We start from the raw sequence: 17682 nt of genomic DNA, 5'->3' as shown, positions 1-17682 counted from the left end.
AACATTCCTCTATCAGGATGATCCTATTCTTAACAACACAATTAAACATTAAGCTTGAGCAACTTGATGTAAAGACCGTGTTTCTCCATGGAGAACTCGAGGAAACAATCTATATGAACCAACCTAAGGGCTATGTCAAACCAAAAATCAATGGACAGGTGTGCCATCTTACAAAGTTCATGCTGAATAACAACTTCACGAGGTGCAGCTATGACAATTGTGTGTACGTCTGCAAACAAGAAAATAAGATCAAAACTTACCTCCTCTTGTATGTAGATGATATGATAGTTGCCAACACAAGTAAGACCAATATGGAAGCTGTAAAACAACTTCTGAGCTCAGAATATGATATGAAGCAACTAGGAGAAGCCAAACGAATCCCAGGTCTGGAGATCGTGAGGGATAGGAACAAAAAAAGACTTTTCTTATGTCAAAACTCATACATTGGCAAAGTAATTCGAAGGTTTAACATGTATGAGTCTAAACCAGCCGTTATACCTATGCCTCAGTATCTTAAATTGTCTCTGGATCAATCCCCTGCTACTGAAGAAGAAAGAGAAAACATGCTACACATCCCCTATGACAGTGGAGTTGGTAGTGTTATGTATGGAATGGTTTGCAGCAGGCCTGATTTATCTTACAGCATGAGTGTGGTGTCAAGATATATGGAAAATCCGGGTGAAACTCATTGGCATTCCCTAAAGGGAGTGTTGAAATATTTGAATGGCTCAGCAAATATTGGACTGTTGTTTGAAAAACAGAAAAGCCTAGAGAATCCTATAGTTTGATATATGGATTCTGATTTTGCTGGCAACAATGACAAAAGGAAATCCCTTTCAGGCTTCACATTCACTATGTATGGCATAGCTGTGAGCTAGAAAGCTACATTACAATCGGTTGTAGCATTGTCAGCTACAGAATCAGAATACATAGCTCTCTCATAATGGATTAAAGAAGCACTATGGTTGAAGGGAATGGTATCTGATTAAGCATACCTCAGGATAAGGCTGTGGTGCATTGCGACAACCAAAGTGCAATACACCTATCTAAGCACCAAGTGTATCATGAAAGATTCAAACACATAGATGTTAAGCTACATTTTGTTAAAGATGTGATATCTAAAGGGGAAGTTCAGGTGGTAAAGATTGATACAAAAGACAAAGCAACTGATATGATGACCAAGTCACTGCCACAAGCTAATTTCGTGCATTGCATGAACTTAGTAAAGGCAGTAAAATGGAATTGACTGATAACAAGAAGGGAGTAGCCAACTTTGGAGTCAAGGTGGAGATTGTTGAGATATTCAGTGACTCACAAGTTATGATCTGCAACAATTAGTCAAGTGGTTGGGGGCTTGGGCCATACACAATCAGTTGGACAACTTGCAGTGCCGTGAAGACTAGAAACTCAAGGACAAACTATATATAGTTGGACTCCAGGATCTGAGAGATATGAGAACAAACACGCTTGACAAAAGATACAAAGGGAGGACACGACACAAACAAGTAGGAGGGAAAAATAGTTGGGGGAACAATCTCTATTGTAATTCAACTTAAACCCTAATTGCCTATGCACTTGTAAAACTCTTATGTTATATCAATAAAGAAAGATGTTCCGTTCTTCCATGGATGTAGGCTATTCTAAGTCGAACCACGTAACTCGATCGTATTTCTCTTTGTGTTTTTCATAGGCTCGATTCCTTGTGCGTGTGTACGTGCACTGTGATTCTTGATCTATTAGTTTAACATGATCAATATTATTTATATAGGTTTATATGTGAATAATTATATGTTGGGCTTTAATATATCTAATAGGTTGCGAGCCTTTAATATGTAGAAAAATAATTGTAATTTTTGTTTTTATAATGAGCTAAAATAGAAATATCGGAATATAATGATAAACATTATCTATATGGGTCAAGGTCGCACAACATCACCTTTCCTATTACCTTTCCCGTTAAGGAAATAATTCAGAAGAGAAAACTAAATGATTCTCTCAAAGAAAGATAACATAGATCTGAAAGATCAAGACACATTCTAAAAAATTCAAAATTATGGCTTCAGGTACGCTCCAGCTTAAGTTTTCAGTCAAATTCTTAATGATTTAGCATGACAAATTCTACGGTTTATGGATTCCCTCCATCAGGATCCGGCTCATACCCATCGATACGTGAAGAAACCCCAAGACAGAATGTGTTTCGTCGAGCCATGCTCCGGAGAAAGCCAAATCAATATTCTTGTGATCGACATGAATGATCTTTACTCAGACGACGCCTCGCTCTGCCGGAAACGGCCACCCTTGTGAGGCGATGCGTGCCACGACTGGGCATTCTTTCACGTGGTGAATCATGGGGTGAGCCACGAGCTGATGGCACATATGCATAAGGCGTGGCGTGAGTTCTTTAAGTTGCCGATGGAGGAGAAGTAGAAGCTCGCAAATTCGTCGAGCACGTACGAGGGCTACGGCAGCCGACTTGGGGTGGAGAAAGGAATAACTCTGGATTAGAGTCATTATTTCTTCCTCCATTATCTTCCTCTAGGGTTGATGGATCAAAACAAGTGGCCTAGTCTCCCTATTTCTTGCAGGTATATATAAATTCCCTTAATTTATCTCAAATTATATTTCATCACATCAAAACAAACTATATCAGAGTAAAAGTAAATTTTCAAAAATCGTGGAATATCGACAAATTTTGGTTTTTATCCTATAAATCATCACTTGTATTTTTTTTTTTTTTTGTTATTAGAGAGTTGGTACGACGTCAAACACATTAATTGAACAGAATAGCAAAAAAAAGGTCAAAACCGAAGACAAGCTTATTGCATTAAAACCAACTTTTAATGACTAACCGAAACAAATTAAATCATAAACAAAACAACTTGTAGAACTCTAAGTTTCGAAATCTTTGAACAACTGTAGGAAATTGATTGGGGAGTGGTTAAACTGGGAGGAAAGTTGATGAAGATTTTGTCAGCTAATCTGGGGTTGACAGAAGACTATCTTCAAGAAGCTTTCGGAGGAGAAGACATGAGCACGTGCATGAGGGTTAACTATTACCCAAAATTCCCCAAACCGGATCTCACATTGTGCCTGTCGCCTCATTCGGATCCGGGTGGCATGACCCTGTTATCACCCGATAAAGACGTGTTGGGGCTCCAAGTTTGCCATGCTGATAAATGGGTCACAGTTAAGCCCGTTCCCGGCACCTTCATCGTCAACATGGGAGATCAACTTCGGGTACTCTCAAATTATTTATTTCTCTCTTTTATATTTCAAACATATTATCGATACTTTTCGCTTGATCTGGTCCGAACCACTTGATTCGTGAGATTCATTATTATACAGATTTTGAAAGTGTGGAATAATAGAGTCGTGGTGAATGCGGAGAAAGAGAGGCTATCCCTTGCTCTCTTCTACAACCCAAGGGGTGACATGCTGATCGAGCCGCCGGCCAAGCAGCTCGTGACCGTAGAGTATCATCGGACTTACCCGTCCATGACCTTTGATGAGTACCGGCGCTACATTAGAACCAAAGGTCTTTGTGGAAAATCTCAAGTAGAATCTCTCATCAAATGATAATGTATATATAATAGTAAGATATTTAAATGTTAATGTAATTCCATCTAGAAATGTTGATCATGTGTGATTTATAGGTTTATGTATTATAAGTGTTATTGGGTTTTAAATGTTATTAGAACTAGTAAATTATGCACAAACAACATGTAAAATTATAATCGTAAATTATATAAGATTTTTTTTAATTTTATTAAATACTTAATTTTATATTTAATTTAATAATAATTTATGTAAATTAGTGATGAATCATAGTGCAATTTGAAGGGTAGTAATATTGAACATAAGTTGTAATGACAATCTTGAGAAAAATGTGTGTGAGGACAATTTTAGAAACAAAAGAAGATTTTCTTTTGAGTGACAGATTTTTTATGTAATAGTATATATTATATTATATTATATACTAGTATTTTTTTTATCGTATACAAATATTAATCTAAACATGATAATTTTTGTTATTTCCAAATTAATGATTTATTCATATGTTTTTTTATTAAAAACAATAGAGTATCTAAATTTTTTAAAATCTAAATAAAGATAATTTATGAATATAGATAAAAAATTGTCAATAAATAATTAATTATCATATTTGAGACTTTTCAAAATATTTGACTTTTGTTTGAATAATATAATATTTTATTTGTATGTATTATTAAAATATAAATATCAACCACCTCAAGTGGATAAGGTAACTGCAGTATTTCAACTTGATTTTTCGTGTGTATCGACTAAAAGCGCACGTTTTTTCATTTTTATTTGTGTGGAGATTATAAAACGGCGCCGTCATACAGCGCAAATGGTTGAATACTCACGCTTTTATACCAAGTGGGGGCGGGGAGTTGGGATGTCAATGGGTTCGGGTTTTACCCAAACTCGTAATGGACTCGTTCCATCTGGGGCGTGTTTGAACAAATTAAATGGGTCATGGGACGGGTCTCGGGTCCAATGTTTCAGACCCGTATGGGTATGAGTCGGTCATGGGTCCTATAATACTTATCCATACCCCCATATATGTGACTATAAATTGATGTGCTCGCAAAGATGGTTGTGGGGTGAGATGAAAGGTAATTAAATAAATCATAGTTTTATTTTTTCAATGCACTTTCTCTCTTTAATTTTGTAGATAATTCTTCAAGTAATTTATCAACTTGTCCCATCCATTCTTTATGAAGAGGAAGATGGTCATAAAGAATGTATCTGAAATATTGCTTACTCGTTGATTTTAACTTTTTTTATGTAATTCATTATGTTGTGAAAATATTTTGTTTGTTATTATTAAATGTGGTCGAAGACATGAATTAGTTTTCTATTGTGTTCTATTTAGAAGTTTGTTTGTTTCATAATTCAGTCATGTGATAAAAATATTACTGTTTTCATTTTAAAAAAAATCAGGTCTCACGGATCTACCCGACCCCATTTCGTATTTGGGGTGGGGTGGGGTAGGTTCGAAGAAAATTTAACCGGGGTGGGACGGGTAATGGGTCAAAATTTTTTCAATAGGACGGGTCTTGAGTTTAGTCATATCCCCATCGACATCCCGCAATTCAAGTTTTTTTTAAAAAAAAATTATTAATTTGTGGACTTAGTGGATTAATTGGTCCATTTTCAATATTTTTCAATGGAGCCAATTCCAATCAATATTATTGAGCTTTTATTGAGTTGAATTAACTTTTGTCTTTTTTATGTATTGACGTTAACCATTGATATCTCTTATGAAATCAAAACCTAACTTTTTAAATTTTATGTTAATTCACTTGTTTCGTATTGAAAAGGATCTAAAAAAACTAGCAAAAAAATTATTATGTTGTTTAAATAAATTTTAAAAATAAATTATAAATGACCAAAAAAAGAATTTAAGATTTTTATTAAGTTAAAATTTGATTTCGATTTAGACTCAATATCTGTGTCTTTTATAGTTCTCAATTTTTTTTCCTATATTTCTCACACTCAAAAATAAAATTTTAGAAAATAACGCATAGAGCACAAGTCAAAAGAGCGAAATTAGCAATCACTGTAGACATATTTTCTTCACTTAATATGCAGCCCTCCCAAACATAAAATCATGGATATGCCCCTCGTTACTAGTAATTAAAGTAGATATAAATAAATTATAACATACTGATATTTACAATTTTAATTGTATATTTATTTTTTTCGAATTTTATCTTCTATGTTAAAAAAATTTAGCTTGGATATGTTATATCTATTCTTTTCAAAAAAAAAAAATAGGCATTTTATCGTGTGACTTCAGGGTGTGCACTACTATATTTATGAAAAATAGAGAGAGTGGATCGAGACTGAAATTTACCTATATAGAAGACAAAATGTTTAAAAAGACAAATATACAAAGTAAAATTGTAAATTTTTAGTCTATTAAATTTTTGAAATATTGATTTTGATATACTAAATTTAAATTTTCGATTATCTTATCCCATCTAATATGAAATAATTCTTGTATCGATAACAATAATTAGCTTTCGACTGACAGACTATTAATCAAAAATACTATTGATAATAAAATTGAATACATGAAAAATATATGAAATATGTAAAATATTTTATCGATTTATTTTTTTTAATCTTATAATGATCGTAAAAAAAAATTTATATAAGATAATTAAAAAAAAGTCCACTTGTATCAATATTTAAAAATTGTCAATATTTAAAAATAAATAAACTTGTTCTTAATAATTTCTTATATGGATGAGAAGAAGAAAACTTATAGAGCTAAGGAGATCCATTTTTAGAAGACTAGAATGTAGATGAAAAAATACTTGAAAATTGAAAATACGAAAAATAGAATACGAAAAATAGAGTTGAGAGTGCTTGAGTTCATATTTTTTATCTGTTCATGCGCCGACAGTGCTTGCATGATTTATTTATTTTTTTACCTAATTTTATATATTATATAATCTGATAATTGAGCCCTTAATTTTTTGAGTCAAGTCAAATATAAATTTTTAAAGTTAATCCAGTTATATTAATAATTTTATTGAGATTCATACAATCATTTATATAATTATCTCGAGTTCATTTATATATTTATCATATTATATAATATAAAAAATAAATAAAAATATTTATTTGATTTTAATTTCTACCTATAAGTAAAATGAGAGAATAGAGTTTATGATTTTTATATATTGAGGACAATTAAGCCATTTGTGGTGTTTTCATCATTAGATTAAAATTATCACATCTTATAAAAGGGATATTTTATCCTCATATAAAATTATTTATCACAGACTCATGATATTATGACGGTCTTTCTAAAAAGATATCAAACGTAGGATAAGAGAGAATTATTTATCAATCACTCTCTTATCCATGTACCAAACTATACCTAAGAGTATTACTTTTTATTGTGAATATCGGTTAGATTGACATGTCTCACATATAAAGATTCGTGAAACCGTCTTATAATAGACCTACTTTAAAAGTAATTAGAGCATGTATATGTGCATAATTAATAATCACATTTACATCATGTCACAATTAATTTTCACTTTCGAGAGACAGTTAATTCCAAATAAAAATATACAAAACAGTATCGATTAACAAAATCTTCATATGAGAAATAGTTTTTTAGGGCATCTCCAACCGTCCTCCATAATGGAGGATTCCTCCATTATGGAGGACGAAATCTTCTCCAACCCTACTCTATTTGTTTCCTCCATTTTAGAGTATGCAATAGTGATACTCTATTTATGGAGTATCACTGTTCATATAGAGGATTGAAAAGGAGTGTGAAATAATTACTGAAATGCCATCGTAACAATTGCAAAATAGTCTTTTTGTATTTTTATGTATTTGTTTTGCTCTATTTTATATTATTATATTTCAAATTATTTAATTTTTTAATTTTAATGTTAAATAATTTTTATACTTAGTTAATTTATTTTACTTGTTTTATTATTTTCATGAATTAATTATAAGTTTATTGTTTATAATAATCATGAAATGGAAATAATAAACAAGATAATGATCACAAAAATTAATAACATAATTTATTAGATTATAATCATGTTTTATTGTATTATGTTTATCGAATTAATTAAGTTCGGTTATATAATACATTATGTAATTATATAATTATATGTGTGTTTTTTTAAAATAATAATCATGTTTTATTGTATTATGTTTATCGAATTAATTAAGTTCGGTTATATAATACATTATGTAATTATATAATTATATGGGTGTGTTTTTGAAAATGAAAAAAAGTTAGAGTATTTTGTAATATATTTAGAGGATATGGGTTGGAGAAGGTTTTTAAAAATAGAGATCACGGATTTCTATTTTAGAGGATAGAGGATGAAAAATAGAGGATATGGGTTGGAGATGGCCTTAATCGATGTTAAACAAATGTATATAGAGATGCTAAGTTAAGATAGTTTTTGGTATTCTATATATGAAATAATATGATACTTATAATAAAAATTATTTAATAATTTTTCTTAGAATCGATGCATACCGAAGGGAGAAGATCAAGCAGCACAGTCACGCACAGCGTTCATCAATATATATGGATAACATAATAATATAATTCTAATCAAACGTAGAATTTGAGGAAAACATAATCAATATACACGGATAACGTAATAATGTATAATTCTAATCGAACGTATAATTGAGGAAACACCATACCGATAACACAATAATGTATAATTCTAATCGACTAGTTTTTTTTTATGAGGCGCATCGACTAGTTTTTTTTTATGAGGCGCAAACGGGAGAATTTATCCTGGAAGCGGAAGAGCTGCTGAAACTACGCGTAGAATTTGAAGAAAACATGGGATAAAACAAAGATATACATACAAATGGTAACTCTAACGTAGGCGATATTATAAACTTCATGAGCCAAATGATGTCAAAGCATACGCAAATTGGCTGCCAATTAAGACTCGCAAACAAAATGGATCGCATAAAATTACAGAAGGCCAGAAGGGTTAAATTTAATTCAATAAACGAACACTAAAAAAAATAAATGAAGAAATCTAAAAGAACTGTCACTAAAAGCACAAAACTCCAACCAACCATTAAAATAAATAGCACAAGCTTAGAGCAGTACTCTAAGAACTTCACCACTAGTGTTCAAGAAGGCGAAAATAGCCTTTTAATGCCTGTTTTCTGCTCTGAAGTCAGCCTACTAGGAAACTTAATGTTGAATTTGATTCTTAGGTTTCCCTTTTTGCCAGGTTCTTTGGGGATCGGCATCCCTTCTCCTCTAACAATTTCTTCGTATGTGGGGCTAATGATGCTGTTAATCGGTATTGTCAGATTCCGGCCATCAAGGGTCGTCACTTGTGCGGTGTAGCCGGTCAGAGCTTCAACCAAAGAAATCTTCTGGGTGGTGATTAGGTCGTTTCCATCTCTCTTAAATAAGTTATGAGGCTTTTCATCGATGATGAAGACGAGGTCTGAGGGTATGACACCTCGCTGCTCGTTTCCTTTTTCTGGAAAAGTAATCTTCGTTCCTTTTTTCCACCCAGGCTTGATTGCAATGGTGAGAATTTCCTCCATGGTGGCTGGTCTCCTGCAAACAAAAAATTGATCGAACATGACAAGCTATAAGCAGAGTTGGTCAAAGTTACCATTGTTTTATTACATTGGCTACACAATCTATACATTCTGATCTGGAACAAGTACCAGAAGATGTATACATCAATCAGCTATACAAAATAACATCAACTTTAGGCAATACCGAGTTTGAAAAACACGAGTCTCTTAAAAGAATGGCATTGATCACCAAGTTCAACGCAATTACACGACCAAAATTTTATGACTTTCGGTTAGAGAACTATTTCTATGTAGTGACCATAGTGATCGATATTGCCAAATATAAATTATGAACACGATATTGATATTTCTATTAGGACGAATATTGCTCATAGGTCGGCACTAATTCTCAAGCACATCATCTGGCCTGTAACGTACTGCTTGCCTCCTAAAAGTAAAACCACACAAAGCAAAACCATTTTTGGAAAGTTTGTTTACCAAATGCGTAGAAGTTTATGAAGGTGAATTTAGGGAATCTATGAGCTTGTTTTGCCACAATATATCGGAACCAAAGAACCTTATTAAGAATAAGGACACAAATACAGCACACAGTATAGAAATAAAGCTTCTTACATCTATTTTTTTCGGGTCTTTGGCAAAACCAGGAATTAAACCGAGGAACAAAGAATTAGTAAAAACTTGAAATCACATTTTTGTATATGTAAAGTAATATAAAAAAATGGGTCTATTAAAAAAATACGAGGGGATCAACTCCCCTGCTGACCGCCCCTCGGCTGTGCTACTGCTTTCGATTCTTCCCGGCCTAGAACTTCGCCATTTAGAAGCATGTTTGATTCCCTCTGCGTATATCTTTAAATCTGGCGTAACACCAAGTCACCAACATATCCTAGATATAAGGTATGGTATATAATGGTACAATATCTTCTTTTGTCGAGAAATACACAGAACCACTGGTAAACAAACCATTAGTACTTTTAAGCCTGATTTGCATTTGTAAATGGAATATTTACTTAACATATGCAAAGTATCTTACTTCAATTTCACCACACATTTTTACCTAAAAAAACAAAAGCTTCCAAAATTTACAACCAAACGAGCAGTGGACATTGCCTCACTCGCAGTAGTTGAAGTGCTAATGGTGGCATCTCTTATGCAACCAAAACTGAACCTTTCTCAAACATAAATCTACCAATCAATTCAAATACCTCACACACACAAACAAATCTGTAAGAACATTCACAGCTTATCCAATCGAATCCAGTTAGATTAAATTCGAACAAGAACATAATAGCTGATAAAGCTGTGAAAGAACAAAAAGGAAAAGACTTTACCTATTGGAGTCCATAATATCCCTAGAAATCTTCATCTTCTTACTAGTACCCTTGTACAAATCCTCCAAACTACAAGGCAACATCCTTTCAATGGCGGCTGCCTTCCGGGTAGTACCGGCTGAGCTCCCTTCACCGCCTGCTGCAGCAGCATTTTTATAATTAGCAAATATATCGTCCCTAAACATATTGCTAGGAAAACCCGACCCACCAACCCTAGAGCCACCGCCCGTATCCCCCATTCCCCCAAACGGGCTCGCAAATCCAAAAATCTCCGAAAATATATCCTCCGCTCTACGTGGGTTAAACCGGAACGCGTTGGCCCCTCCTCCGTCCATCCCGCCGGAAAACCCACCAGCACCCGGCGGGGGCACCTGCCCCTTCAACCCTTCCTCCCCGTACTGATCGTAAACAGCCCTTTTATTCGGATCGCTCAAAACCTACATCAATCAAGCAAACAACTCGAATTACCATCCAATAAACAAAAAGCACTGCATGAGAAGAAAAGGGCAAAATTCATTTACATCATAAGCCTCAGAAACTTGTTTGAATTTGGATTCCGCATCCTTCTTGTTGTTAGGGTTCTTGTCGGGGTGCCACTTCATGGCAAGCTTGCGGTAGGCCTTTTTCAACTCTTCGTCATTGGCGGAGCGGTCTACTTGAAGAATCTTGTAGTAGTCCACACCCATGCTTCTTCCCTCGAAGAATCAACGTGTCCAATCCTCCAAAATTTTCACCTGTGGATGCTTTTCTGTGGACGGAACACGAAACAACAGTAGCACGTCTGAAGATGCCGATGGGTTTATCCATCGACTATTGGGTCAACATCTAGGCCACCATGAAAATTGAAAACTCTCTTAATGGGTTTTACACACAGTATCCATTTTATGCCTACTTCTAGGCCCAATTCACATATCTCCCAGGGCTACACTTACGGGTAAAATTCATGTTTATCTATGAGTAGTTTTTTTGTAAGACGGTCTCACGAATCTTTATTTGTGAGATGAATCAATCTTATTGATATTTACAATAAAAAGTAATATTTTTTCCATAGATGACCTAAATAAGAAATCCGTATCACAAAATAAAACCCCTGAAACCGTCTCACACAAATTTTTGCCTTCATCTATATCATCAAATTCATTTTGATATTTCAAATTACTCCAATATTATCTCTCGTCAGCTTTTTTCGTGATCAATTAGTTAGACAATTCAATTATTTCATGACTTAACATCGATCAAATGTTTTCGTACTTTATTGTAACCGGTGTTCTTTTGCACGTAACCTGTTGAAGTAATTATCAAAACATGATAATTTTGGTTATTCTCAAATTAATGATTTTTTCGTGTTTTTATTAAGTATGTCTCTTGTAAGATGATCTCACATGAATCTTTATTCGTGAGACATGTCAACTTTGTCCATATTAAATTAACAACAAAAAAGTAGTAATTCTGGTTAAAAAGTAATACGTTTTTTATGGATGACCCAAAGAGAAGATATGTCTCACAAAATTGACTTATGATATTGTCTCACAAGAGTTTTTTTTGTATTTTATTAATATTGATAGAGTATTTAAAAATATAGATACGTATAATGATTCAATTTAAAATTATAGGTATAGATAGGATTGAATATTTCAAAAGAAAGACTATTTTAGAAAAAAAAAAAAAAAAGTTATATAATGAGTATAATTATAATTTGTAATGTGACTTCACCAAATGTTAGTCCGTATAGAGGTTTCAACTTTAATTAAATAGAAAGATATGGACAAAATCAAAAATTTTGGATATTTTACACCTTTTTTTTTACTTATTTAGCACGTGATTAACATTTACCATTTATTATTTCATCTAATTTTTTTTTTAAAAAATCCATATTTAACATTTTTATGATCTCTATAATTTTAATTAATAATCATACATAAGTTTGTACGAGAATAAAATCGAAAAAAAAATTATTATGTTTGAAAGAATAAATTTAATTTTGTAAAATAAAAATGATACATTAATTTTATTTAAATAAATGAAAAGGGCATTTAAGTAAAAGTACTAAAAATGCAACTAATGGACTAAAAAACGCAATGAGGGATGATAATGAAGTAATTTGAAATTTTAGGGATGAATTTGACCTTGCTTTCAAATATCAAGGACGAATATGAAGTTTACTCTTACTTTAGGAGATAGAATTGTGGGAAGATAATTTATAGGAGGATTATTAATATAATTGGATACATATAAGTAATCATGAAAAAATAATAATAATATATTTAGTTTGATTGATTAAGATTGTATTTAAAAAAAAAACATCACAATTTTCTTATTCAACTATGATAAAAGAGAGAGTAAAATAAAACTATGATAGAAGAGAAATAAGAGTATATAAGAAGTTACAACATGAATTTATTTTTCTTAGTTAAACTCGAACCTTGTGTTTACCATTTCTTGGTTATCTTTTTACTTTATGTTCTAACCAAAGACTCTTATATTACATTAAATTCCAAAAATTTAAATAAATCTTTTATTATTTCAATTTAATTCCAAGTAACAAATAAATATAGATCATGTCATAGTAAGGTAATAATTTAGCACGAATACTTTAGCCTGTCATTCAGGCTAATTCTTATAAAATATAAATTATTTAAAACAGTAAATAAAAACAGAAAATAAAAACAGTAAGAACTTACAAAGTTGTTATCAGAACTCCAAGCTTTTATTTAACTTCAAAAGGGTTGTTTACAAGAGAGAATAGAGGGGAGCAAACTCAACCGTATTCCTCCAAGAACACAGAATAGACCTATAAATAGATAGAAGAGCCGGACATAAAACCCCGGATTCCATCTTAAAATAAAAATAATAAAATGCTTTATTAAAGCAAAAAGCAACATGGTTACAAAATTCAAAAAGTATACAGTGATATTCCACCCACTTTTGTCATGATATGCCATGATGTGTTATTCCACCAACTCTGAATAGTGAGATTCCACTTCCAGCGATTTTTTAATCATCTTTGAGATTGTCCTTTAGAGATTTCTTCAAATTTTCAAAGATATCTTCTATTTGAGATAATTGAGGATTATCATCCTCTGGATCCTGTGCATCCTGCATTTGCATTAGATGTATGAATTGATTTTCGCTGGATTCAGACGCCATAGATTTATCTGATTTTGAATCAGAACATCCAATATTCTGAAAAAGATCCTTCTTCATTTCTATAATATAAATCTCAATCATTTTGTCTTTTGAATAAATCTCGGAATATTTCTGAGTGAGAATCTTAAATGGACTCATAGATGCTTTTTCCTTTTCTTGTTCATTATGAAGTTCTTTCTGATATAATGAAATTTTTTCCTCCATTTGATGAAGAGTTTCATAACCATAAGGTTTTCCAGTTTCTGGATCATCACGTAGTAATTTGTCCAAAAATTTAGTGAGACTGACTCGCCATATGCAAGGGATTACTTCATCAGTGTATCCAAATTCTGGTTGCCATTTCCTGATCCAAGGAATTCCAAATTCAATGAAAAATAGATATAAAGTCTTGCCATCGATCCAATGTTCAGAAAATGATTTTTTAATACTTGGGGAAACATTTAACAAAGTATTCATGGGTTTTATAAAAACCTCAGGCAAAATCTTTGCAGATGGACCAAATATCTTCCACCAAATGAAAAACCAATTTAGAATAGGATGATGAAAAACATTTTCACAAATCTTTAAAAACCATGTATGTTTCCTTTTTTCATTTTCATAAAACAAAGTTTTATTAAAACTTTCAATATAATCCCAGAAATTGAATTTAAAACTCATTTTATGATTTTCAGAATAAAACTCTTTTTCCACTAATGGAGATATACTCTATTCCTCAATAGATATTATCTTCTTAATAATAAACTTGGAGAAGTTATAACTTTCTTTCTGCTGAGTATTACTGAAAAAGTGAGTTATATTTACACTTTTTGTGATAACAGAAGATTTTCATAAAATCCTCTTTGTTTATAAGAATCATATACATATGATGTATTGGTTAAATATCTTTCCATGATAGTCCATGGAGTTTTTTTCCATTGTGTATCTTTTTCCTCTATTAGAAGAATTAATTCTCGATGTTTTGTCTCTGTATATAGAGCAGAATCATTATCATCTTCTTTTATGATGTTAGCATATGATGCTGAAGCTTGAGAATCTGTATTATTTATCTGCTTTTGTTTCAAGAATTCTTGAAATTCATTGTATAACTCATCCTGCTCAGTATTACTGGCTGATGAACTAGATAATTTCTGGGCTATTAGCCTATGTTTTCCATGTTGTGTAATAATATTAGGGTTTTCCCCTACCACCTCGCCCTCTATAAGAGGACTCTCCTCTTCCTCGGGAATACATATCTGTAAATGAAAACATTAGGATAAATATTCTCGAATTAAAAAATCAGGTAAGTGATTATCTTCACCCTTTTTATAAATAATTTCAAAATCAAAAGGAGCTAAATGAGCCTGCCATCTTGCAAACATTTGTTTAGATACATCATGTTTAAAATCTTTGTTAAACATAAATTTTGCAGATTTGCAGTCAGTTTTTATAATAAACTTTTGATTATATAAATCATCTTGAAATTTTAAAATACATCTGACAATAGCTAAAATTTCTTTTGCTATTGTAGAATAATTTTTCTGAGCATTATTCCATTTTCCAGAATAAAATCTGTTAGACATGAATTTTATTGTGGCGATGATAACTAAAACCAGTAGACCAGCAGACCAGAACAACAGAATAACTTATCAGTAGCTGCTGTTCTAGTAAAACTAAACCAGTAGAAAAGGGATAACAATACAAAACCAGTAGAGAACGTTTTCTAACGTTGCTATCTTAATTGTTACCGTTAAAGAGTTCCTAGTACTAGTATTAATTGCAGCATTAAATACTATACGGAGTCATTTAATGCATATTACCCAATTAAGTATAAAACAAGACTGATTGTTTTATAGCTTTTCTGCAGGAACTTGTTTCGGTAATAAAGCTGAGTGTATCAGTTATCTGAAGACTTCTCTGATTGTGAACGTTGAACTCAGTCGATTATATATACTTGGATCAAATCCTTGTTCGACACGACACTTCGCATAATATCATTTTCAAGGAACAAAGCTACTCTCTTATCAGACGAATATCAGAATTCCTTGAGCATTTAAAAAGTTCAACACAAAGAAAAGTAGCACACGCTTCATAGCTTGTATCTGATCTTCTAAAGATCATCCTGTGCTACTAATTCTTACACTCTTCACAATCTTTACATCACTCATACTTTATCAGAAGAGTCTGTAATCTGAAAAGAGTCTTTTCAGAACTTTGTGTTTCGCATTTTTGTGAGTTGACAAACTAAGAGTTTCAGTAGGCTGAGGTGTAAGTCCTTCTGAAGTGGGTGTGTACAAGTGTTGTACTGTAATATCCAAAGTCTTTTAGTTATACCTTCTGGAAACAGAATAAGGGGAGACGTAGAAGAGTTTATCTTCGAACTTCCATAAACAACTGCTGTCTACTGCTTTATTGTTTTTCAACTACTTCATCAGATTGTTTCCGCACGTTTTACTGTAATCAGGTGAAAGTATTCGCACAAGATCAACTACTATCCTTAACAGGATTTAGTACCTCATCAGAACGAAAAACGAGTAGAGTTTATTCACCCCCCCTATAAACTCAACTTTGATCCTCAACAATTGGTATCAGAGCAGGTTATTCTTGTTTGTGAAAAACTACAACAAATGGCACACTTCAGCAAGATCCCTATGTTCTCTAAGGAAGATTTTGACGACTAGAAGATAAGAATGCAAGCTCATCTTGCAGCACAAGATGATGACATGTGGTATGTCATCACAGATGGTCCACTGAAAATCTTAAAGCCTAACTCAGCTGTTGCTGTTACTGACGGTGCACCACAGATGGTCGAAAAATCAAGAAGTGAATGGACCAGTGAAGATAAGAAAAATGTCAATCTTGATAATGTGGCGAAGGTTATATTGTATAAAACTCTCGACAAGAACACTTTCAGCAAGATTAAAATGTGTTCTACTGCAAAGGATATTTGGGAAAAGCTCATCCAGATATGTGAAGGAAATGAGCAAACGAAAGAAAATAAACTGTCTGTAGCAATGCAGAAGTTTGAAAATCTGAAAATGGAGCTGGTGAAACTCTAAATGAGTTTGATGAAAGATTCAGTAGCTTGTTCAATGAGCTAACTGCTCTGGGTAAAGAGCATAACAACAGAGAAATAGCCCTCAAGGTGATGAGAGCCTTACCCAGAGAATGGGATGTTAAAACAATGGCTATGAGAGTATCCAAAGACTTGAACAAGTTGGAACTGCACGACTTATTTTCAGATCTGAAGGCCTACGAGTTCGAATTGGAAGTGAGAAGTGGAGAAGAGCCTTCAAGCCTACCCACCAAGGCTCTTGCTGCTACTGCTACTGCTTTTACTGCTACTGCCTCTACCTCTTCTATTGCTGCTGCAGTTGTACCTCAGGCATTACCGACTGTGATCATTGATAATACAATGGAGAAGAATGCTGAACAAATCAGTAGTGATGCTATGTCCTTATTTGTAAAGAAATTCTCCAGGTTCATGAAGAAGAACCATCGAACCTATCAGGGTCCCAATCGCAACTTCAAGAAAGATTCACCATCTGGTGATATGGGATGCTTCAACTGTGGAAAGATAGGTCACTTCATTGCAGATTGTCCTAAACCAAAGAAGGATGATCAAAAGAGAAAGGATCACAAGAGGAATGACAAAAAGTCCAGAAGAGATCGAAAAGCGATGATTGCCGAAGAAAGCAAATCTAAGTGGGCGGACTCTAGTTCTGAGTCATCTGACTCAGAAAGTCATTCCAGTGATAGTGATGCAGAAGAAGTCAAATGTCTAATGGCAGACAATGACTCAACCTCGACATCTGGAGAGGTATTTGATTTTGACTCTAATGATTTTACACGAAATGACTTGATTGATGCACTGCATGAAATGGTAAAAGAGTATTCCAGACTTTCTCAATCATTTGAAGAAGTTAAGATTGAAAATCAGAACTTAAAGAATCAGAACAGTAAGTTAACTTGCTTGCAAGTAGACAGCTGCAATGATTTACAAGTTAAGATGAGTAAATTAATAACTGAGAATGAAAGAGCCAAAGCAGATTACCAGAAGGTGCTTTCTGAAAACCAGAAGTTGTCGCTACTGGTAAATGCTTGGAACAAGTCTTCTGTTTCATTGGAAAAGATG

At 32.9% G+C, this 17682-nt stretch overlaps 1 protein-coding gene and 1 pseudogene across 3 annotated transcripts; one reads left to right on the top strand and one right to left on the bottom strand.

The window, feature by feature from the left end:
• The first annotated feature begins 2190 nt into the window (after nucleotides 1-2190).
• LOC140818002 (jasmonate-induced oxygenase 1-like) lies at nucleotides 2191-3614 on the top strand (annotated as a pseudogene).
• A 4783-nt stretch (nucleotides 3615-8397) lies between these two features.
• LOC140818323 (uncharacterized) lies at nucleotides 8398-11340 on the bottom strand. Of its 3 annotated transcripts, none has more exons than XM_073178249.1 (3): nucleotides 10946-11333; nucleotides 10425-10861; nucleotides 8398-9109 (listed from the first exon to the last, which is right to left on the bottom strand). In XM_073178249.1, exons 1-3 carry the CDS (start codon nucleotides 11108-11110, stop codon nucleotides 8668-8670), a joined length of 1044 nt encoding a protein of 347 aa, XP_073034350.1. In that variant the 5' UTR covers nucleotides 11111-11333; the 3' UTR covers nucleotides 8398-8667. The 3 variants fall into 3 exon arrangements, with proteins under 3 accessions (XP_073034350.1, XP_073034352.1, XP_073034353.1); XM_073178251.1 differs by lacking the exon at nucleotides 8398-9109 and adding an exon at nucleotides 9116-9950 and having other exon boundaries at nucleotides 10946-11340; XM_073178252.1 differs by lacking the exon at nucleotides 8398-9109 and adding an exon at nucleotides 9116-9979 and having other exon boundaries at nucleotides 10946-11339.
• Between the last annotated feature and the right edge of the window lie 6342 nt (nucleotides 11341-17682).

This window comes from Primulina eburnea, chromosome 17 (genome assembly GCF_022965805.1).
Source record: "Primulina eburnea isolate SZY01 chromosome 17, ASM2296580v1, whole genome shotgun sequence".
Classification (NCBI taxonomy): Eukaryota; Viridiplantae; Streptophyta; class Magnoliopsida; order Lamiales; family Gesneriaceae; genus Primulina; species Primulina eburnea.
The sequence above is the reverse complement of the archived record's forward strand: the minus strand, read 5'-3'. Positions and strand labels throughout refer to the sequence as shown.